General features: G+C 38.6%; 1 protein-coding gene across 1 annotated transcript in view; it reads right to left on the bottom strand.

Moving 5' to 3' along the window:
* Nucleotides 1–23,556, bottom strand: part of DNAH6 (dynein axonemal heavy chain 6) — a 219,116-nt gene that overhangs the window by 56,457 nt on the left and 139,103 nt on the right. The window contains exons 49-55 of the mRNA XM_044659302.1: nucleotides 18,665–18,926; nucleotides 16,900–17,023; nucleotides 13,991–14,187; nucleotides 10,820–11,023; nucleotides 7,741–7,866; nucleotides 6,438–6,602; nucleotides 1,961–2,028 (exon numbers count right to left, since the gene is read on the bottom strand). Of these exons, the coding sequence (XP_044515237.1) occupies nucleotides 1,961–2,028; nucleotides 6,438–6,602; nucleotides 7,741–7,866; nucleotides 10,820–11,023; nucleotides 13,991–14,187; nucleotides 16,900–17,023; nucleotides 18,665–18,926 (1,146 nt within the window). The remainder of the gene's footprint in view (nucleotides 1–1,960; nucleotides 2,029–6,437; nucleotides 6,603–7,740; nucleotides 7,867–10,819; nucleotides 11,024–13,990; nucleotides 14,188–16,899; nucleotides 17,024–18,664; nucleotides 18,927–23,556) is intronic.

Genomic DNA, 23,556 nt, shown 5'->3' with positions numbered 1-23,556 from the left:
GAGGAAAACTTGATAGCTCTTTTTATTGAGAATCAATGGATAAACAATATGATAATAATAATATAAACACCTATTGGATATGTTATTGCGAAGATTCATTTGGTCTACAGATTGGACTAGATGGTAGCCAAGGGCCCTTCCAACACTCAAATTCTGTGACTCTGTTTCTGTGATAATTATAATAGCCTCAGACACTTACTCGCTGTGTAAATCCTGGCAAGTCACTTCATCTGTTTGCCTCAGTTTCCTCATCTATAAAGCAGGTATTAGGAACAGCTAAGAGATATAGTGGGTAAAATGCTAGGCCTGGAGTCAGGAATATCCAAGTTCAAATCTGACCTCAGCACTTATTAGCTGTGTGACTTTGGACAAGTCACTTTGCCCTGTTTGCCTTAGTTTCTTCATCTGTAAAATGAGCTGAGAGGAATGGTAAACCACTCTAGTGTCTTTGCCAAGAAAACCCCAAATGGGGTCTTGAAGAATTGGACACAACTGAAATGAGTAAATTAAAACAGGGATAATAAAAATAGCAGCTACCTCTCAAGGTTTTTGTGAAGATCAAATAAGATAATAATTGTGAAGTGCTTAGCACGGTGCCTGCCATGTGGTAGGAACTATATAAATGTTTGCAGCTATTACTGTTATTATATAGAGTTTTAAGGTCTGCCAAGCACTGCATCTGCTATTTATCTACTACAATCAATAAACAGACTGAACAGCTACTATTCTCTAACTCAATGCATTGAGTGGGCTACACAGACAAACAAGAAACCATCCCGGTTTTCAAAGGGCTTACAATCTAGTATGTGATATAAGACATGTTGACTAATGCATACAAATTGGATTATAATGAAAGCATGAGAAACAGAAATAAAGTGTTGGGAGGAGACAGAGGGGGAAATGGTTATTTTTTGCTAGGGAAAAGAGGGAAAGCTTTGTGGAAAATGTGATTTATGAGATAGATCTTGAGGGGTGGATAGGATTTCAACCTGCAGAGATGGTTACAGGAAAGAGTGCAACCTAATGATGATGATGGTGATGATAATAATAAGAATGATGGTGGTGGTGGTGATGACAGTAATGATGGTGGTGATGAAAATAATGGTGATTATGGTGGTGATGATAATAATAATGATGGTGATGACAGTAATGATGATTGTGATGATAGTAATGATGGTGGTGATGATGGTGATGATGATGAAAATGATGGTGATTATGGTCATGATGGTCGTGGAAATGGTGGTGATGATAATATATATGTATATGTATGATGTATGTATATATAGATATGTATAACAGTGATGGTGATATGGTAGTGGTGATGGTGATGATATATGCATGTATCTGTATGTACACATGTACATATATGTATGATGTGTCTGTATATTAATATGGACGATAGTGATGATGGTGGTGATGATGACATGTATGTATATGCATGATGGTGTGATGATGGTGATGATGATGATGATGATGAATGATGGAGAAGGCAATAATGATTAGAATTTATATAGCAATTGAACGTTTGCAAAGCACTTTACAAATATTATCTCATCTGATTCTTACAATGATGCTAGGAGGTAGGTATTATCATTATCTCCATTTTATAGAGAAGAGAAACCTGGGGAAAACATTTAAGTGGCTTGCCTAGGGTCACATAGCTAGTAAGTATCTGAGGTAGGATTTGATCTCAGGTCTTCCTGACACCAAATTCAGTGCTCTTTTCATTGCTAAATGCTATAATTAGACATAGCCAGGAAAGAGAAAAACATATTCAGGAACACTAGGAAGACCCTGGAAGCTTTGAAGGTTTTTATTGTCAGTCATTCAAACAAAAATTTAACAAACCCTTATGCATTAGGCTCTGTACCAAGTATGGGGATTCAAAGGCAAAAACTATTGGTATTTTTTTTCATTTGATATGTACAAAAGGTAGCTAGCAAAACAAACTCACCCTTACCTTAGTAACTGATCTTCCAGGCCAGATTTGGTCACAGTAAAATTAATGATAGTAACTTTAATGCACACCTGGAGAAAAACACATAGGAGAGAAAAGAGATTTGTTTCATAAAGAATGATCAAAGAAGGCTTTAGTTGTGTCTCATCATCAAAGCCAACAGTTACGAGGCAAAAAAGTCACCTTAAATCCCACATTTTCAATTAGTGAGTCCATTGTCACCATAAGACTCAATTTATATTTTCAGATATACATGAAACCCAAAGGTAAATAACCACACACTGTAAAAGTACAAGAAAACCAATGGGTCTGCAACATATATGTTAGTTTTCCCCCAAAGACATTAAGCATACAAAGAAATTATATGGAATTTATTGGAAGGAAAAAGACAGGTTAGAGGAAACATTATATATTTTTTGCCTTGATCTTAAGGTTTTTTAAAATTAGGAATTGTCATATATGTTCAAGTTTTTACTTTTGGTTCTCCAAATGATTATTGCTTATTTCAAACTCAAGTGACTCATACAAAAGTTCAGATATCTCTAGCACTTAGTATAGTGCTTGACACATAGTAGACACTTAGTAAATGGTGATTGATTGATTGCTCCAGAGGGTTGCCAAGTATAACAATAATAGTTAACATTTACAAAGCATTTTAAGTTTGCATATATGAACTTTCAGTCATCACAACAACCTTATGAGTTAGGTGCTTTTATTATTATCCCCATTTAAAATATGAGGAAACTGAGACACTAAGAGGTTAAGTGATTTGACTAGGATCACACAGCTAGTTTGTGTCCAAGTTGGGATTTGGCAGCAAGCTTTTCTCATTGTAAGTCTAGTAGCCTGCCCATGAGGGAAAAGGGCTTCTGAGATAGCTAAGAAGACAGTCATGGGATAAATGGATGATTCCTTCAGCAGTAGAGAATGCTAGGGACTGAGGGAGAGCCTAGAGAACTGGGTTGTTGGGGATATTATTGGGGATGTAGACACTAAATGATAACTCTAGTCCAACTATCAATAATATGGAATTAGGTTTTGATTATACATGTAAAATCCAGTGGAATTGTGCATTGGCTAGTTTGGGGGAGAGGGAAAGAACATGAAATATGTAATTAGGAGAAAATATTCAAGATAAAAATAAAATAATAAAATAAATAAAATAAAAGATTCTAAAATTGATGTTTGCAAAGCTTGTGTTGGTATTTGTGAGAAAACTATAAGCATTTTTGTGTAACTTTGTGGCAAATGACACCATGTGTATTGTGTGCCTTTCTTTATATAAAAGCAAATATCTTTTGTGAGTTTTCATCAATGAGAATGGAAAAGAATGCAGAGCATAAATCTACCACAGTGGAGTATTTTGCATGGCTAGGAATTGATGAGATTATTGTTGCAGGACTTGGAACAATAGCATGTCTTTTAACTACATGGTTATTAATTGTTCTGAGATCTTGCACAAAGCGATATACAACTTTGCCATTGGCATCGAACTCAGGCTTCTTTACTGGCAATATTAGGGTATTGTACTCTGATCTACACAGCACTATAATCTTCTGTTGTATGAGGGATTCAATTATTGGTATTATTCCCTCAATGGCCTCTCTACATAATGGGTACTGTGGGATAGATGGAAGTGGACTTTCCTTAGTAACAATTTTAACAGGTACAGCTGATTTTAACAATCCCACCACATCTGTTGAACTAGTCACCCATAAAGTCTCAGGAATATCTGCAGGAATTTCATAAATAAGGTTCTCTTCCTTCTCTGTATCTAAGCTGTCTAAAAATAGCACTGGGAATAGGTCTAATGACTCCTCTAGTAACTCGAGATATGTCACCAGTTGGGGTACACACAACTGTTGTCCTTAATTTACATAACAAGAACCTCCCCACAAGATTCACTGGGGAGTTGGGCATTAACAGGAATGAGTATTCCACATTCAGGAGACGTAGGGATACCATAAGTGGTGGTAGCTTTTTGACCTCAAAGGGTGTACCTGATATTTCTACAACCTGCAATGACCCCACAGTATCACATTCTCCATCTGGTGATTCCTTTAGCACAGACTTAGCCACTCCAGTATTAAGCATACAATTATAAAGATTACACCCCTGACTTTTAGGGTAACATGAGGTTCAGTTCTACTTCTTGGGGAGTGTACTGGAATCACTAGTGTAAACACTTCAGGATCAGGAAAGCTATATACTTCTCCCTGTCCTTCACTCTCTACATTACTTATTTAATTTTCTTCATTTTCCAAAGTCTCAGTTTCTATATATTCATTTGCAACAAATTCAGTTACACTCCCCTTAGGAAACCTTCATAATGAAGCATTGCCACACTGTGCTCCCTTCTGACAATCATATTTTTGGGTACTTCCACTAGCTGCTTGGGAATATTTTGTTCCTTCACCATTCTTTATATAGGTTTGCATTATCTCCATTTCTGGAGCCTGGATAGTCCTTTGATAGTATCTATTACTGTATGCATTGGGATAGCCAGGTCTCCTGTTTTGATACCTATATCCACAATCATTGTCAAAAACATATCCTCTAAAACCATTATCTCTGAACCCATTGCAATTCCTGCCTTGGTTTCCGCTGAAATTATTTCCTCCATCTTGTCTGTAATTATTATAGTATCTGTCATTTTGCCTAAATATTTGTCCCCATGACTGACAATCATGCATTAAATGACCTGGTCTCCCACACATGTAACATCTTGGGGCTTGGTTGTTAAAACCTCTTTGTGGATAATATACCTGTCTTGGTGGTCTATATTTCCTTACTATTGCCATTGTTTTTTCTTTATTGATCTGACTTATTTAATTTTAGTTTAAGATCTTTAATTTCCTTCCTTAAATCTTCAATTATTTTATTTGTCCCTTCTTCTTGTTTGTCTTTATTAGCTTGGTAGAAGTAAGAAGCTACTCTCCTCAACTCATCCAGTTCCATTTGATCCCAGATTGGACACTGACTACTAAAATAACTATGTATTACAGGGCAGGTGTTTCTAACAAATTGCCTCCTTAATTGACTTATTTCCCTTTCCTTGAATATGTCTAATCCAATCCAACATTCCCCCAGATATATCAATCTATCTAGGAAAGTAGAAGATGTTTCTCCAACTTCCTGCTTCACTCTCTTGAATTTTGTCCATAGGCGGTCTTTGGGAACAGTCTTTCATTGTTTGGATTACTCTGCCTGTCTTGCCCTGACGAATTGTTGATATCCATAATTTGAATTAACATTCCAATTTGGCTTAGATAAAGGCCAATCAGGGATACTATAATTTTCATTGGTCTCAACAATGATTTTATGTTTTTCCTGTTTTGTAAGCAAGTCATCTAGAAGAATATTAAAATCATTGTAGTCAGGATTAAATCGTTTGATTATTTTTTGGAACTTCTTTATAAATACTCTTGGTTCCTCCTAAAAAGATGGAGTTTCCTTTTTAAAACTATCTATGTCACTTTGGGTAAAGCCCTTATGCTATTTAACATTAACTAATTCATACCCAGGGGTCATCACTGGAATTTCTCTCAAAGGGAAAAAAAGTGCCCACACTATTCTCTAGTTCTGCCACTTCTTTCTCTAATTTAGTTGTGCCCTCTTGTTTATCATTACCATTTTTCTCTATCTCATATTTTTGTATTATAGACTCCAGGCAATTCACTTTTAAGATTAATTTATTAAATTTTATTTGCTGTAGGTTCAATACTTTAAGTTGGTTGAAGATTTGGAGAGTACCATCTTTATCAGTAACAATAACAATATTACCCCCACTCCTATGGTATATAGCTCAAAAAATCCAATAACATAATCATAAGCAGTCCCATCATGCAGTTAGGGAATGCTATTCCCTTAATATAAGAAGGAATAGTCAAGTAAAAGAATTTGGGTACAGCTCCCAGGTACATGGTGTGTAAAACCACATTGTTTAATGAAACCACTGCTTGTAAAAACAGGCTTCTAGGCGGTGGCTGTGGCTTGCTAGCTCTTTAGCGCCCTCTAGGATGACAATGAAGGAAACAAATTGACTTTTTAAAAGTCCTGACTCTATTTGTTATGGATACTAGTATCAGTTCTTTAGGCTTTGTCTCCATTTAGCTTGCCCAGAATTCCAATAGGCACCTTTCCCAAGATTCTGTCTGGCCTTAAAGGAATCTTACCCACTATTCTTTACCCTGTCTTTAGCTGCTAAGATCCCAATTACTTCAAATGGTCCTCATTAGCCCAATGGATTAATTAAGCATCCTAATAATGGGAGGACCTCAAGGAGGAATAAATACTCTCAAGAAGGAGTAAATAACACCAATATTGGGGGGAGCGAAAGGAAAGGATGTAAGATGATTGAATGGAACCAAGGTAGAAAGGAGTCATCCCAGACTGTCCCAGGATCTAAAATGGGCACGAGAATGAGTATCCCTGAGTGTTCATATCATAAAAGCCCAACTCCAGCTTGGACAGCTCCTACCTCAGGGAGATAGTGGGGATTGGGCATCTTGGTTGTCATATAAAACTTAAAGTTTCTGTCATAGTCGATGTCTGAGTCTCCAAGGCGAATGAGCATCCTTCCACCGCTCACAAAAGTCTGCTTCAAAAGAACTGGTTCCAGGGCAGGGTCCAGGGTTTCCTTCAGCTTTGACAAAGAAAATGGAGCCATTGAGAAGAGTATCAGCTTCTTTAGTATATTCTACATATGGATCTAAATATTGGACCTGAAATTTCCCTATTGGGATAACAGATCTTGAACTAGAAAGTATCTTAGAGACTGTCTTGTCCAGCCTGAAGATTTTATACATGAGGAAACTGAGGCATAGGGATGTTCCTTCATTTTATTGGCTTTCAAACTTTCCCCTGAGCTTCTCTAGGATGAAAGTTTTCAGCCTCAGCTCCATCTGGTGTGGAATAGCTTTAGAACTGGGTTGATCCATCAACAGTGATTTCTAGAATGCCCCCTGACAACCTGATAGGCCTAGGAAAGGGCCTGAGATTTCGTTAGGAGAGAGAACTCTCAGATGAGGGAATTCTTTCTACCCATCCATATCGGTACTTTCCCTCTTACTTAGAGTACTGCCTAGAGAAGAGATGTCAAGCATGGGAACCACCCCACTGTAGCATCTGGCCTACAACCCTTCTAAGGTTGGCCCAAACCAGATGAAAATGTAATTGGGAAATATTTAACAAAATAAAGAAAAATACTGTAAGACATAGAAAATATTATATTTTATAACTAAGTCAATATGGAGTCCTTACGTATGGATTAGTGATTTCCATTTTCATTTGAGTTTGACTGCATTGGTTTAAAACCTTAAAACCTTGAAGATTTAGCTATAAACAAACATAAATATACATATATATATAAAATAACATATAGCCAGCTTACAGCAGAGGTGGGAAATGATCTTAGGGAGCTTCTTGGCTTCAAGACAAGCTCTCTACATATTCTGCCATAGTGTCTCTCTTATAAAGATGGACAAAAGAATCAAGAGGCTATTTCTGCCCTCTCTCTTCCTTTGCCTTTTTTAAAAAAACTCTTACCTTCTGCCTTAGAATTGTTACTAAGACAGAAAGTAAGGGTTATTTTAAAATAAAACAATTAGTTTGGTTGATTTGAGAATGGAATGGACAAGTTCTTTCAGCACTATAGAGATAAAAGGGATGTAGGCAGCCCAGTATTTTGTACATTATAGGTAATTAATAAATACTTAGTGAAAGAATGAATGAAAGTAGGAAACCAGAATTAGTATTTTATGTTAAAGGAAGTGGAGACAAACCTCTTCTAGCAACACTGGTAAGCCAAGTCTAATGGAGTTTTCAAGTGTGCGCAGGAATCCAGTGTCCGTGAGCTTAATTATCTTTAGTCCATTATGAGATTCTTTGTTTCTTATCCAACGATTTGCCTGTGTGGGAAAATACAGCAAATCAATGAAATTTATGCTGTACAATAGTAATAAAATAACATTTATTTTGCTCTTTTATTTTTTATTTTCTTAAATTTATTTAATTAATTTAGAATATTTTTCCATGGTTACATGATTCATGTCCTTTCCCTCCCCTCCTCCCTCTCCACTCCTGGAGCCAAAGAACAATCCCACTGGGTTTTACACGTACCATTGTTCAAAATCTATTTCCATATCATTACTATTTGCAATAGAGTGATCATTTAAAGCCAGCATCCCCAATCATATCCCCATTCACCAGGAATAATTTTCTCAATTCGCATTCTTCTTGACTTCCCTATTTGACATGGTGTTACCGTCTGCTCCTACATAGTCTTCTGTGTAGGCGTTTATGATATTACTCTCTCCTGGTTCTCCTCCCACCTGTCTGACTACTCCTTCTCCATATCATCCATTTCATGTCCACTAACTCCAAGTGAATATCAGAGCTCTGCCCTGGATGCTCTTCTCTCTTCTTCCTACACACTTTTTTGTTGACCTCATTAACTCTAAGCAGATCACCCTTACATCTACATGTATACAGTTCTAGTCTCTTCCTTGAGCTCCAATTTCACATCATCTAATGCCTATTGGGGGAAGTCCCAGGACTGAGAATCTGTGCATCTTCCCAGAATAATCTTTCTATTTTGATTAAATACCTTTATTATTTAAAAAAATGCCAATTGGCATTCTTTATGACTTGGTTTTCCCCTTATGGATATTTGGACCATATTCTTTTATTTAAAAGTTTAAAACATTTTTATTAACTAATTTAGAATATTTTTCCATAGTTACATAATTCATGTTTTTTCCCTCCTTTCTTCCCTCCCCACTCCCAGAGCCAATGAGCAATTCCACTGAGTTTTGCATGTATCATTGTTCAAAACCTTTTTCCATATCATTAATTTTTGCAATAGAGTAATCATTCAAAATCAACATCCCCACCTATATCCCCATTGAAGCATATGATCAATCATGTGTTTTTCTTCTGCATTTCTGCTCCCACAGCTCTTTCTCTGTGTGTGGATAGCTTCTTTCTCATAAGTTCCTCTGTATTGTTCTGGATCATTGCATTGCTGCTAGTAGCAAAGCCAGTTACATTCGATTGTGCCATAATGTATTGTAATAATTATCAGAGCCAGCTTTAACTAGTGTTACAATAGAGGGGGAGAGAGAGAAAGTCTATGAAGATGAGACTCTCTTCTAGTTCTCCCTTCCTGTCGAATATACCCTGGCAGATTTTGAGGGGGCGTCACCCCAAAACTGGGTGACCTGGATGGTTGTGCCATCCCACAGGAGTTGGGGATGAGGCTTCCCTATAAGATGAGGTATGGGATACCCCAATCCAATTCCGAATGAGGGCGGGGTTCATGCAAGCCTTCCCAGAGGTCAGTCAACTTCACAGCAGGTGGTCTGGTTTCAAGAAGGAGGCAGCCAGACCAAGCTGTGGTTCCCTCCTCCTTGTCTCTCAGGCACTCTTAAACACTATCTGACTAATGAATGGCTTTTATTAATATCAATATAGGGTTTGGGGAAAGGAGTGAAGGGCAGAGGGACTTGGGGTGCCCTCTTCTCTATTTCTATGGGGGTCCATCACTTGGGAGGGAACCTTTGGGGTTCTCACTCCTAAGCATCTCCCCTCACCCCTTCTCCTTCAGTTTCTATTTCTATTTCCTATTTCTATCCTTTTCTATAATTGCAAGTCAACCCAGAAAGGGTCTCTCAGCAAGGTTGGGTAATGGGAGAAGGAGCCTAAGAGATTGCTCTCAAAATGGAGCCCAAACACTTAGCTGACTCTATGATTGAAGTCTTGCTAGGTGAAATGTGAAGGAATCTTTGACCAGGGAATCAGGGTTTCAATGTCCAAAGAAAGATCCTCAGGAAGCCCTCAGGACTGGATTTGAGCTGAGATGTCCTCTTCCTCCCTCTCTCAGTCCTCCGCTGGAAGTCCTTCTTTTTCCTTCCTTCCTTCCTCTTGAGAATTACCCAGAATCCTCTCTGGTCTCAACCATCACCAACTGTCACCAACTATCAGCCACTCCTTCTGGCTCCTTTTGTCCCCTCCCCCTTGCACAAATCCCATCCTTATAGTATCAGTCTCTGTGTACAATGTTCTCCTGGTTCTGCTCCTTTTGCTCTGCGTCAATTCCTGGAAGTCTTTCTAGTTCATATAGAATTCCTCCAGTTCATTATTTCTTTTAGCAAAATAATATTCCATCACCAAAAGATAGCACAATTTATTTAGCCATTCTCCAATTGAAGGGCATTCCCTCATTTTTCCAGTTTTTTTTTTTGCCACTACAAAGAGTGTGGCTGTAAATATTTTGGAACATGTAATTTTCCTTATTATTTCTTTGGGCTAGAAACCCAGCAGTGGTATGGCTGGTTCAAAGGGTAAGCAATTTTTAAAAGCCCATTGGGCATAGTTCCAAATTGCCTTCCAGAATGGTTGGATTGATTCACAACTCCACCAGCAATGCATTAATGTCCCAATTTTGCTACATCCCCTTCAACATTTATCATTTTCCTTTACTGTCATATTGACCAATTTGCTAGGTGTGAGGTGGTACCTCAGAGTTGTTTTGATTTGCATTTCTCCAATTATGAGAGATTTAAAACACTTTTATGTGCTTATTGATAGTTTTGATTTCTTTTTCTGAAAACTGCCTATTCATGTCCCTTGCCCATTTATCAATTGGGGAATGGCTTGATTTTTGAACAATTGACTTAGTTCCTAATAAATTTGAGAAATTAGACTTTTGTCAGATTTTTGTTATAAAGATTTTTTCTCAATTTGTTGCTTCCCTTCTAATTTTGGCTGCAGCCATATTCTTTTAAACAAATAGGAGATGTAAAAAAATGCTTTACCAAAGTCTCAGAGAGCCACCATTTAATTTAGTCAAGAATTTCTCACCTGATCTTGAGGGTCAATCATTAAAGGCCATCGTCGTCCTCGAGTCACCAGAATACCATTTTCAGTTGATACCAGATCACGTGGCAAGCCATCAGTGTTCCACTGCCGTATCTCATAAGGATCCCCCAGAATATTTATTAGGCTGAAGTCATCACTTATTGGGATCTCCAGTTGGACACATTGCTCAATCCACAAATCTATCAGCTGCCAGAGAGGGAGAGCTTAAATTAATTTAATGTAATTACATGTAATAACAATACATTTTCTGAAATTATACTATCCAAGTTATCTCCCTTCCTCCCCTCTCTCCTCTTCCCTGAGATAGCAGGGGAGAACTTATTAAAAAAAAGATGTGCAGGGTGTGCCCAAAGGGCAACAGAGAGAATGGCAACTTGAGAGAAAAAGAAATCCCACTAAATGATGATAGCAAAGCATCATGGAAAGTACTCTGAACATAGAAATGAGAAAAACTGAGTTCTAATTCTAGTTCTCCTGGTTGTTAGTTGTACAACTTTGGTCGAGTTATTGTTTCAGTCATGTCCAACTTTTCATGACCATATTTGGAGTTTTCTCGGCCATTTCCTTTTCCAGCTCATTTTATAGATGGGGAAACTGAGATCAATTGGGTTAAGTGTCTTGTCCAGGGTCACCCAGCTAATAAGTGTCTGAGGCTGTATTTGAACTCATGAAGATTCAGGCACTTAATTATATTGTGTGTGTCTCAGAAAGTTACATATAGTTCACACTTAATGTCCGAACCATGCTAGATAAATGAGATGCTGCTTAATCATAATAAGAATTCATATCCATGTAGCTCCTTAAAGTTTATAAAATTCTTTTTTTATGGAGACCCTGTAAAATCAGAATTTCACTTTTAGATAGATCTCAGGCTTTGTGAGTTTGAATAATAATAATGCCTAGGACAGTTGATCACACTCTTCATGCTTAAGTTTTTGAGACAGCACTCTCTTCTGGTTCTTCTCCTACTTCTCAGACACTCCCTTCTCTGTCTCCTTTGCTGGATCCTCCTCCAGATCACACCATAATTGTCTTTCAGGGTTCTGTTCTGGGTCCTTTTCTCTTCTCCCCCTGTATTACTTCCCCTGGTGATGTCATCAGCTCCAATGTATTTATTTACCATCTCTGTTTTGGGTTTTCAAGTCTACCTTTCCTGACCCAAAATCTCTCTTGACCTCCAGTTTCACATCTCCAACTGCCTTTCTGACATCTCCAACTGGAGATCCAATAGACATCTCAAACTCAGCTTGTCCAAAACAGAACTCATTATCTTTCCCTCTAACTCCTCCCTGTAGCTTACCCTTCCTATCACTATAGAGGGAAACACCACATGCATAGTTTTTTGGGCTCCCTGTCTAGGAGGCATTCTGGATTCCTCCCTTTCACCCCCATATGCAAGTGTTGCCAAGGCTTGTTGATTTTACTCCCGTAATATCTCTCGAATCTTCTTTCTCTTCTCTGATGCTGACTCTACTCCAGAGCAAGCCCTCACTATGTCACACCTGGATTATCTGAATATCCTGCTGAAGGGTCTGCCTGAGTCAAGTCTCTCCCCACTCCAGCCCACTTTCCATTCAGTCACTAAAGTGATTTCCCTAAAGCACCAGTCAGATCATGAAATCTCCCTACTCCATAAACTCTAGTGGCTCCCTATTGCCTCCAGAATTAAACACAAAATCCTCTGTTTGGCATTTAAAGTCTTTTATCACCTGCCCACTCCTACCTTTCCAGTCTTCTTGTTCCTTACTCCCTAATATCGCTTCAGTCCAGTGACACTGGCCTCCTGGCCGTTCTAGGAACAAGACACTCCATCTCTTGACTCCAGGTATCTTTTTTGACAGACCCCCAAGCCTGGAATGCTCTCCTGTCTCCTTCTGACTACTGACCTCCCTGGCTTCCTTTAAATCCCATCTAAAAGCTCATCTTCTACAGGAAGCCTTCCAAATTCTCTTAATTCTAGCATCTCTCCTCTGTAAATTATTTCCTATTTATGTTGAATATAGCTTTTTTTTTTACATATTTGTTTGCATGCTGCCTCCTCCATTAGATGGTAAGTTTATTGAGGGCAGGGACTATCTTTTCTCTTTTTTGAATCATCAGAGTGCCTGGCATATATTAGGCTGTTAATAAATGTTTATTGACTGACTGAATATAGTACTTGAAGGATTGGAATTTTACAAATATTCCATTTGATACTTACAACTATCCTGGGAAGTAGACACTATAATTATCTCCATCTTGTAGGTGAGGAAACTGAGTTACAGAGAGGTAGTGTGACTTGCCCAGGGTCACACAGCTAGCAAGTATCTGAGATTGGTTTGAACTCAAGTTTTCCTGATTCTAGGTCTAGTATTTTATCTACTATGCCATCCAGGTGTCAACATGCCCTGCTTCTGGTCACACAGTTAGTAAGGGTCAGGATTTGAATCTCCCTCTTCTAACTATAAATTCAACACTCTTTTCTCCCCATTGTCTAGAATTTTTATAAGTAAAATTATAATTATTAGTTAAAATTAGAGGTTTCCCAAGAGACATCAAGAGAACTTAGCATTCCTTCCATGCTTACAAACTTCCTCCCTTTCCCCAACCATACAAAGATCCTTGCCAACTCAGTAATTTCTTTCTATTCTAGGTTGCATTGGCTGCTCTTCTGCTCAGTTCCAGCATGTGGGGGCCAAGGTTAAGCTGGTTCTTTGCTCCCAAGAATGGAGGAAGTTGAGGGGAGCATTTGAAATTTCACCAAGAAATGGCTGGGGTTGGGATATTGCTGGGGGAATGATCCTCTGCTTGCTGACTTGCCTTTAGTGACTTAAGAGGATAATACTTCTTTCTAGGGGTTAGAGGCTTTCCAGGTGATCATAGGAGCCCTGGCAGACCCTACTCAATGAGGCAATGCCGTGGTATAAAACGGCACTGTTGAGAGACCTGGGAGAAGGTGGAAGGAAAAGTAGAAAGTGCTGGTGGGACAGTGATAGTGTAGGGGTCGGGGAGAAGGACCTGGCTTCATGGCAGAGAGGAGACCATTTGAGTGGGCACATCATCATTTCATCAATCATCCTTCGTCATTATTTTCATGAAGACCAGACCTGGGTGAACCCAGGAAAAAAGAGAAGGCTCTTTCCGTCCCATGGCTGCCCATGCTTTTCCACTCACCAGCTGCCTGTAAAGGGCTGTGAAGGCGCCATAGTATGCCACGCAGGCAGCAGCAATGAACACATTCCCGGTGATGTTGGCGATCTCACTTTCAAAGTTCTCGATGCTTTCTTCCCATCGGATTTGCTCATCTCCCAATGCAGCTGTGAGTTTCCCAGCGCGGTTGAGGCGGTCTTGGGTTAGTTGCATGGTTCTGGCTACAGAATTTCAAGAAAACGAGGCTGTAATTATTGATGAACATTCTAAGTTGCTCCAAATGTATTCTTCCTTTGTCTGTCTCTAGCGTAATCAGTATCATTGGGATCAAAGAGTGAACCAGATTCTGCCAAGTACTCTGCTAAGCACATTCATTCTCTCAAATCCTGAGGATACCATTAAGGAGTTGGGCTTTATTTTTATATGTGGTAATATATACATTAAATCTGCACATAACCAAGGATAAAAAATTGTGGTTCTCCTTATCGGATCCAGTACTCCCTCATTGCACAGTATTTTTGTTTCCCCCAAACTCTTATTTAATTTTGTACTTTGATTTTCCCATCATTAACAAACCCTTACTGAAGTCCTGCTCTGAGGGCTCATTGTGGGGTGGAGGTGATGCTTCATTGGTTTTTCTCTCCTTTGAAGGATGAAACTGTCATTAAGTCAAGTCAAGGATTTATTAGCTCATGGCAGTGAGGTGGCTCAGTGGATAGAGTGCCACGGCTGGAGATGGGAGGTCCTGGGTTCAAATATGGCTGTAGACACTTTCTAGCTGTGTGACCCTGGGTAAGCCACTTAACCCCGACTGACTAGCTCTTTACCACTCTTCTTTCTTGAAACTGATACTTCTTAATGATTCCAATACAGTATGTAAGGATTAAAAAAATAAGATACTGTAGAGGTAGAATTAGTTTGATTTGGCATATCACTTGAGATAGGATGTTGCAGAATGGATTCCTTGTTTGATTAGAAGCAGACCACATAATATTGGAGTCTTCTTCCAAGTCTAAAACTCTTAAGGGTTCCTTATGGTCCCAGTTTTATCTTCTACTGTTCCTAAATTTACAACTTCTACTCTATCCAGGTTGGTTTTCTCAATTTCCCAAAAGTGTCATACTTATTCCAACTTCAGTGCTTTTATTCATAAGGTTCTCTTCTTCTCAAATGTCCTCTCTGCTTCATGCCTTTAGTGCCCAAATCATGCTCATCTTCCAAGGCTAATTAAGCTCAGGGTTACTTTTTCATTATATTTAGAAAATGTTTATTTGTCTGGTTTTTATGACTTCTCCCTGAACCTTACCCCCATATGACCCACCTTCTCCCAAACCTTTATAATAGAGAGTCATTCTTATCATAGTGAATAAAAAGAAAGAAAAAGAAAAAATCAGGGCTATATTTGTTATGTAGTCTTCTCTGACCACTTCAGCCCTTAACATTGGGAGCTGTCCACCCTCTATGATTTTACATATATTATATGTATTACATATATAATACAAGCTCTAGATAATTTATTATTTAATACAACAATACTGCCTTTGGGACTTGTTCATGTGAATAATATAGTGTTATTTTTTTTAACCCTTTACTTTCTATCTTAATAACAACTCTAAGATAGAAGGGCAAGGGCTAGACGAATGGGGTTAAGTGACTTTCCCAGGGTCACACAGCTAAGAAGTGTCTGAGACCAGATTTGAACCCAGGTCCCCCTACTCCAGGTCTGGCACTCTATCCATTATGCCACTTAGCTGCCTTGAGCTGTTGTAGTATAGAGAGAGGGGGTCATATAGTTTTTTTCAAGCTTTGGCTGAGTTCTGAAAAGCAGTTAGGGGTTTGGAATCTTGAGGAAAAGACAGTTGGTTTGGGTCTCCCGTGGAGAGAGGTTGTCTAACCAACTGAGCTGCCTCCTTACCTATCTGTAGAATTGATATTTAGCCTAGCTTTGAAATATGTATTTAAGAAATTGTTATTTTGGATAAACCCTTTATATCTTCCTTCCCAATATTATTTCCTACCTTCCCTCCTTTACCTTATATGTCTGTGGAGTTAATAAGGAGAGTAATTAGAGAGGAGTTCAAAATCTGTGAAGGGTTAATTGTTATTTGACAGTATTAGATATAAAGAAACTAGTCAGTCATCATTTATTCCCTTTAGATATCAATAGCATCTTGTAAGCTCGAGTTAAGGCAGGTCCTTACTCAGACTTCATCTCTGCCTCCCTTCCCCCACCTAAAGTTCCTGAGACAACTGTTAGGGCTTTCCTCAATCCACTTTCCTGACATCCTTTAAAGATAATAAACCCTTTTGTGTTTCAAAAAAAACTATATGACCCCCTTTCTCTATACTACACTATGTATTGCTATCTAACTTTCCTGTGTATATAACTCTGTATCTATCACCAGTTCACTTAAACATGAACTTGTTCAAACTACTGTTATTAAAATATAAGCCATTTTGTAATAACTAGAATTCTCTATAAAGTGAATGGAAGGCTAATAGAAATTGTTCTTAGGTCTAATTATAAAATTTGACATCTGATTGGCTAAAGGCTCTTTTTTATTCCTAAAGAGAATGAAAAAAGGTTAATCTTTTTTTTAAACCCTTACCTTCCGTCTTTGAGTCAATACTGTGTATTGGCTCCAAGGCATAAGAGTGGTAAGGGTAGGCAATGGGGGTCAAGTGACTTGCCCAGGGTCACACAGCTGGGAAGTGTCTGAGGCCAGATTTGAACTTAGGACCTCCTGTCTCTAGGCTTGGCTCTCAATCCACTGAGCTACCCAGTTGCTCCCAAAGGTTAATCTTTTCAGGACTGTGTTAAGTGTGGGGGTACAGACAGTAATGTCAAGGACTCCATATTCTAATAGAGGGAGATAACAAAAAGAAGAGACTTAAAATAATGGCCATTGGCCAAACAGATATTTCCTACTCACCAAGATTCTCTTTTTCATTGATGCTTCTCTCGTATTGATCTTGTAAAGCTTCAATCTGCTCTTCTACTTGTCTTAATTTTTTTTGTTTGTCTTTCAAGGTAGCCAAAGTAGCATCAAGCTCAGCCTGATAAAACAAGATAAATGGGTGTTTAAAAAACCCTTACTTTCCATCTTAGACTCAATACTGTGTATTGGTTCCAAGGCAGAAGAGCAGTAAGGGCTAGGCAATGGGGGTTAAGTGACTTGTCCAGGGTTACACAGGTAGGAAGTATTAAGTCCAGATTTGAACTCAAGTCTTCCTGACTTCAGCCTGGCCCTTTATCTCCCTAACCACTTAGCTGGCCTCAAAGCATTTAATAGCTGGGTTTCAATGCAATTGTTTTCTTTTGTAGACTTCTGTATTTTATTTTACACATTTAGAAACATTATTCTGAGGAGTCTATAGGCTTCACCAGATTGACTGCCAAAGGGGCCCATGACACAGAAGAAGTTAAGAATCCTTGGTTTAGAGGGATTGTGATTAATAATGACAAGCAGTAAACACTATTTTATAAACTTATTTCCCAAATAAAGAATTAAAAAACCAAAAAAGATTGGATCTCCCTCTCTTGCTGAGGCTAATAGTACAAGAGCCAGTCATGGTCTGAATGCCAGTGATTAGTACTTGCTCCATTTTCTGACTTAGTTTGGCTCAGTCCTCCTTAGGGAACGGAGGAGGTCCTCTGTCTTATTTTTTTGTAAAGTTATTTTATTTTATAAATTACATATAATAACAAATTTCTACATAAGTTTTCCAAAGTTATGTGACTGAAAATGTCTCTCTCCCTTCTTCCTGCCCCGCTCCCAGAGCTGGCAAGCAATTTGATCTGGGTTACAGATGTATTATCAAGCAAAACATATTTCTATATTGTTCATTTTTACAAGAGAACAATCATATAAAACCAAAACCCCAAATAAAAACCCAAATAAACTAAAGTGAAAAATCGTATGCTTTGAGCTGCATTCCAACTCCAACAGTTCTTTGTCTGGGGGTGGACAGCATTCTTTGCCACATAAGTCCCTCAGAATTGTCCCAGGTTATTGTATTGCTGAGAATAGCCAAGTCTGTCAAAGATAATCATCCCACAATAGTTCAGTTACTGTGTATAATGTTCTCCTGGTTCTCTTTATTTCACTCTGCATAATTTCATGTTGGTCTTTCCAGCTTTTTTTTTTCTAAAATCATCTTGCTTATCATTCCTTATAGTCCAATAGTATTCCATTACCATCATATACCACAATTTGTTCAGTCATTCTGCAATTGATGGACACCCCTTTAGTTTCCAGATCTTTGCCACCACAAAAAGAGCTGCTATTAATATTTTTGTACAAGTAGGGTGGACTCCCCATTCTTGACTCATCCTACTGAAGCTGAACTTAGGGTGGTCACCTGATTGGCTTCTTTTATTGCTACTTAGAATTCAAAGGATTCACTAGCCACAGTATTTAATACCTGGGTTTCAGTGGGGATTTGGGGCATATACTACCATGCCTGGAGAAATAACACTTTCCCCAGACTAGCTTTTTAGTTCAGGGAAAATCAGCTCCCCATTCTTTAATGATGGATCTGATATGCCATTCCCAAGAGTCTTATTCTACATGAGTTGAAGAGAATGTGTTAAGCTGAGAGATGTAGCCTCAAAAGGACAAGAGACTATCTCTTTCTTATTAATAAAAATAAAAATATTAATTAAAAAACCATTGGAAAGAGAAATAGTTACTGTACCTGAGCAGCATGGAGTTTTTGTCTTTTGGGTTCAACTTCTTTGATGACTCGAGAATATAAATCCATGGCTCTTACCCACATACACATGGATTTACATGCCCTGGATACTTTCTCTACCTTTTCAGGCAAAAAATCAGGATTATTGATATATTTTTGGAGCTTTGCCAATATGACTGGCTTTATATTTTCCTTGTCATAGTCTAAAAGTCTTCTGAGGAAATTAGAATCCCCAAGAAGCTGTTTTGCTGTGGCCCAGTCAGGTCTGCAAGACACGTTAAACAATAAAGGCATATAAAACTTAAGTTGGAACAGTCAGGTTAGAGTTAGTAATCTGTAGTTTCTTTCAATAAGGGAACAAGCACTTATTAAACACTTTGTATATGCCAGTCCCTGTGCTTCACTGGTTTAGGGTACTCCCAGGTAAATAAATTCCCTCTACTAAGAATAGTTGGGAAATTCTCTGCATACCTTGTCTTAGATGGTTGACTATAGTAGTGGGGCTAAAATCAAATAGAAATGGGGGTCATTAACCATACTTAAAGATCCATATGGATTGCATATTGACTTAGAAAACCACATCTTAACAATTGTTGTTCAGTTGTTTTTTATTTGAGTTTGACTCTTCATGACCTTATTTTGGATTTTCTTTGCAAAGACACTAGAGTGGTTTGCCATTTCTCCTGCTCATTTTATAGATTAGAAAACTGAGGCCAAAAGCATTAAGCGACTTGTCCACATTTTACAGGTAGCAAATAATCTGAGGTCAGATTTTAATTTAGAAAGATGAATCTTCCTGATTCCAAAACCCACTATGCCACCTAGTTGCCCATCTTATTAATAATTACATTCCATTATATTTTTATCTGTTTTGTTAAATTTTTCTTAAAATTTGTTTTCTTAAAACAAATGAATTTGATGGCTGTCATAGCTCATTCTGTCCTATTGGTGAAGCTGGTCTAGTGGATAAGAATCCTAGAAGCTGAAATCAGGAAGATCTTGAGTGCAAATTCTGCTTTGGATATTGACTAGCTTGGTGACTTTCGGCAAATCATTTCTGTCTGCCTCAGTTTCCTCAAATGTAAAATGACGGGCCTGGACTCGATGGTCTCTAAAGATCCTTCAAACTTGAAATGTATGATTTTATGATCTTGTGGCCCTGAACTGTCCCTGGAAGTTATGCAATCTACAGAGGAGGCCTAGGGGGTCATGCTTCTCAAACTTGGGTTCCATATCCATGCTCTCTAAAAAGGTCCCCAGTGGAGACACTTTTTTCTTTTTAAAACCTGTCCTCAACGTCCAAATTCCTATTAATATCCAGTTTTCCGTATGTCTCTGGTTCTAAGTTTATTGCCAGAACTGGGATAACATATTCGTTTGGACCAATAGATGTTTCAAACTTTTCCCTAGCTAGGTTTAGTCTGGTTCCCTGTTCTTTCAGCATGACTTCTTCATTTATATGCTCTTCCTTCCAGGGAAATAGTTTTCTTGAACCCAAAAGAAAACCCTCCCATCAAAATAACTTATTAGAAGTCAATATCTTGATGAATAAAGAAAGAGCCATGGTACTTCAGCATATTTCAGAAGAAGTTAACCAAATAATCACTATGATAAAAAAATAAGACTTGAAGATGAGAGAGGACAGTTTCATTAAAGATACTGTCTAGGTTCCAGGTTAAGATGGCGGCAGAATAAGAAGCAGCTCTTAACCTCTCCTGACCGAAACACACAAAACTCCTCAAGGGGATATAAAAACAAGTCCAGACGAACGGAGGAACCCCACAACAGGGTGCAGCGTGGAAAGTACGTGGAATTGGGGCATTTCCATGCTATAAAGGGGTGAAACAGCTCTCACTAAATCGCGGGCTGAGCAACCACCCCACCCCCACCCCCTCCACATACAACACCTATAGCGCTGAAGCCAGCTAAAAAGAAATAGAGCAAGTTTGGGCACCCATCGAGTCATTGGCAGCTCTGGGGCCTGTTCCTGGGAGCAGCAAGATTTAGGACCCCAAAAAGCTAAAGAACGCACACAAACTCTGAGCGCGGGAGCAGGGTGCAGAGCGCGGGAGCAGAGCGCAGGTGCGGTTGGAGGCGCGGGTGGAGGAAGACACATCCGTGAGCTAAGGCTCTGAAACCCTGAGTGAGGAACCAGTGTAGACAGGTATACGACTGTGGAAGCAGCGCCCTGAGACTTGTAAAGAAACCTCCGGCAGAGGATCAAGCAAGAGGGTCCACCAGGGGGCTTGACCTTGGAAAAAACCAGAACTCAGACCTCAGGAGCCAAAAGACCGCGGACAGACCCTGAGCGCGAGGATAAACCTGAGAAGCTGCTGGCCTAAAGATGGCTACCCAGTCTCAGGAAGTTCAGAAGAGAAAGATTAACAACAAGAAAAAGAAGTCTTTAACACTTGACAACTTTTACACAGAGAAAATCCAGACAACAGAGCAAACAGAGGACGAGAACAAACAAGCATCCGGACCCTCCTCAAATAAGGAAAACTCCTCACAAGCTATGGAAGAGTTCAAAACTCAGATTTTGAGGAAAATGGAAGAGATCTGGCAAGAAAATAACAGTTTAAAAGGTAGGATCTTGCAATTGGAAAGTGAGGCTCAGAAACCAAATAAACTGATAAGCAAATTGAACACCAGAAATGACCAGATTGAAAAGGAATACCAGAAGATTATAGCCAAAAACCAGAAGATTATAGCCGAAAACCAGAAGATTATAGCTGAAAACCAATCCCTAAAGGCTAGAATTGAGCAATTAGAAGCTAATGATCTCTCAAGACAACAAGAACAAATAAAACAAAGTCAAAAGACTGAAAAAATAGAAGGAACATGAAATATCTCAATGAGAAAGTGACAGACCAAGAAAACCGGTCTAGAAGAGACAACTTGAGAATCATTGGTCTTCCAGAAAAACCAGAAATTAATAGAAAAATTAATAGAAACCTGGACTCCATACTAAGAAATTATTCAGCAAAATTGCCCTGAAGTCCTACAACAAGAGGGCAATATAGACATTGAAAGGATCCATAGAACACCTGCGACATTCGATCCAGATAAGAAAACGCCCAGGAATATAATTGCCAAATTCAAGAGTTTCCAAGCAAAAGAAAAAAATCTTACAAGAAGCCAGAAAGAGACAATTCAAATATCAAGGAGCACCAATCAGGATCACACAGGATCTGGCAGGCTCCACACTAAAAAATCGCAAGGCTTGGAATACGATATTCAGAAAGGCAAGAGAGCTGGGCCTGCAACCACGGATCAACTACCCATCAAAATTGACTATATATTTCCAGGGGAAAGCATGGGCATTCAACAAAATTGAAGAATTCCAGGTATTTGCACAGAAAAGACCAGGGCTAAATGGAAAGTTTGATATCCAACCACAAAAATCGAGAGAAACCTGAAAAGGTAAATAAGATACAGAGGGGAAAGAAAGAAAACTTATAATTTTTAAATTTGCCTTTTTAAGGGCCTCAGTGAGATCTAATTATCTGTATTCCTATGTAGAGAAATGTTATGTATAATTCTCTGTAGTGAACTCTATTCACTATTATAGTATTCACTATTATAGTAATCAGAAGAATAATTCACAGGGTGAGGGTGGAACACTAAATAATCTAAGATGACATGGGGGATGGGAAAGAGGGGGTGAATAGCAGGGGACACCAAGAGAAACTTGAGTGAATAAGAAAAATAGGATATTCTATTACACACAAAGAGGGCATGGGAGGGAGAGGGGACAAATACTATTATAAGAAGGAGAGGAAGGAGTATTAAGAGGTAATAATCAAACCTTACTCTCAGTGTAATCAACCCAGAGAGGGAAGAGTAGCTATACTATCCATTTGGACATAAAACTCTTATCTAACCCTTCTGAGAAAGTCGGAAGGGATAAACAAACCAAGGGGAGCAGGGGAGTGGGGAGGTCAAAAAAAGGGAGGGGAGAAGAAGGGGGAGGGAATTCATAAGGCCTTTAAAAACAAAAAGAAGGGGAAAAATAAGGGAGGGGGTAGAAAGGGAAGTTAATCAAGGGAGGGGATAAGGGATAGCGGCTTAATAGCAAACCACTGGTTTAAAAGGAAATAGTATAAGGAAAAGGGGGTAGGATTAGGGGAGGATACGAAAATGTCAGCAAATGCACAACTGATGATTATAACTCTGAATGTGAATGGGATGAACTCGCTCATAAAACGGAAGCAAATAGCAGAGTGGATTCGAAACCAAAATCCTACCATATGTTGTCTACAAGAAACACATATGAGATGGGTGGACATACAGAAGTTTAAGGTTCAGGGCTTGAGCAAAATCTTTTGGGCGTCAAATGAGAAAAAGAAGGCAGGAGTGGCTATTATGATTTCTGACAAAGCCAAAGAAAAAGTGGACTTGATTAAAAAAGACAGGGAAGGTCATTACATCCTGATTAAAGGCAGTATAAACAATGAGGAAATAACACTGCTCAATATGTATGCACCAAGTGGCATAGCACCCAAATTCATAAAGGAGAAACTGGCAGAGCTCAAGAAGGAAATAGATAGTAAAACCATACTAGTAGGAGATCTAAATATTCCTCTTTTAGATCTAGATAAATCAAACCGAAAAATAAATAAGAAAGAGGTAAGAGAGGTGAATGAAGTCCTAGAAAAATTAGATTTAATTGATATGTGGAGAAAAATAAATAGGGACAAAAAGGAATACACCTTCTTTTCAGCTGCACATGGCACATTCACAAAGATTGACCATGTTATAGAGCATAGAATCATTGCAAACAAATGCAAAAGAGCAGAAATAATAAATGTAACCTTCTCAGATCATAATGCAATAAAAATAATAATTAGTAAGGGCGCCTGGACAGGAAAATCAAAAACTAATTGGAAATTAAA

Source organism: Gracilinanus agilis, chromosome 2, assembly GCF_016433145.1.
Source record: "Gracilinanus agilis isolate LMUSP501 chromosome 2, AgileGrace, whole genome shotgun sequence".
NCBI classification, from domain to species: domain Eukaryota; kingdom Metazoa; phylum Chordata; class Mammalia; order Didelphimorphia; family Didelphidae; genus Gracilinanus; species Gracilinanus agilis.
This window is presented reverse-complemented; position numbering and strand designations above follow the sequence as displayed.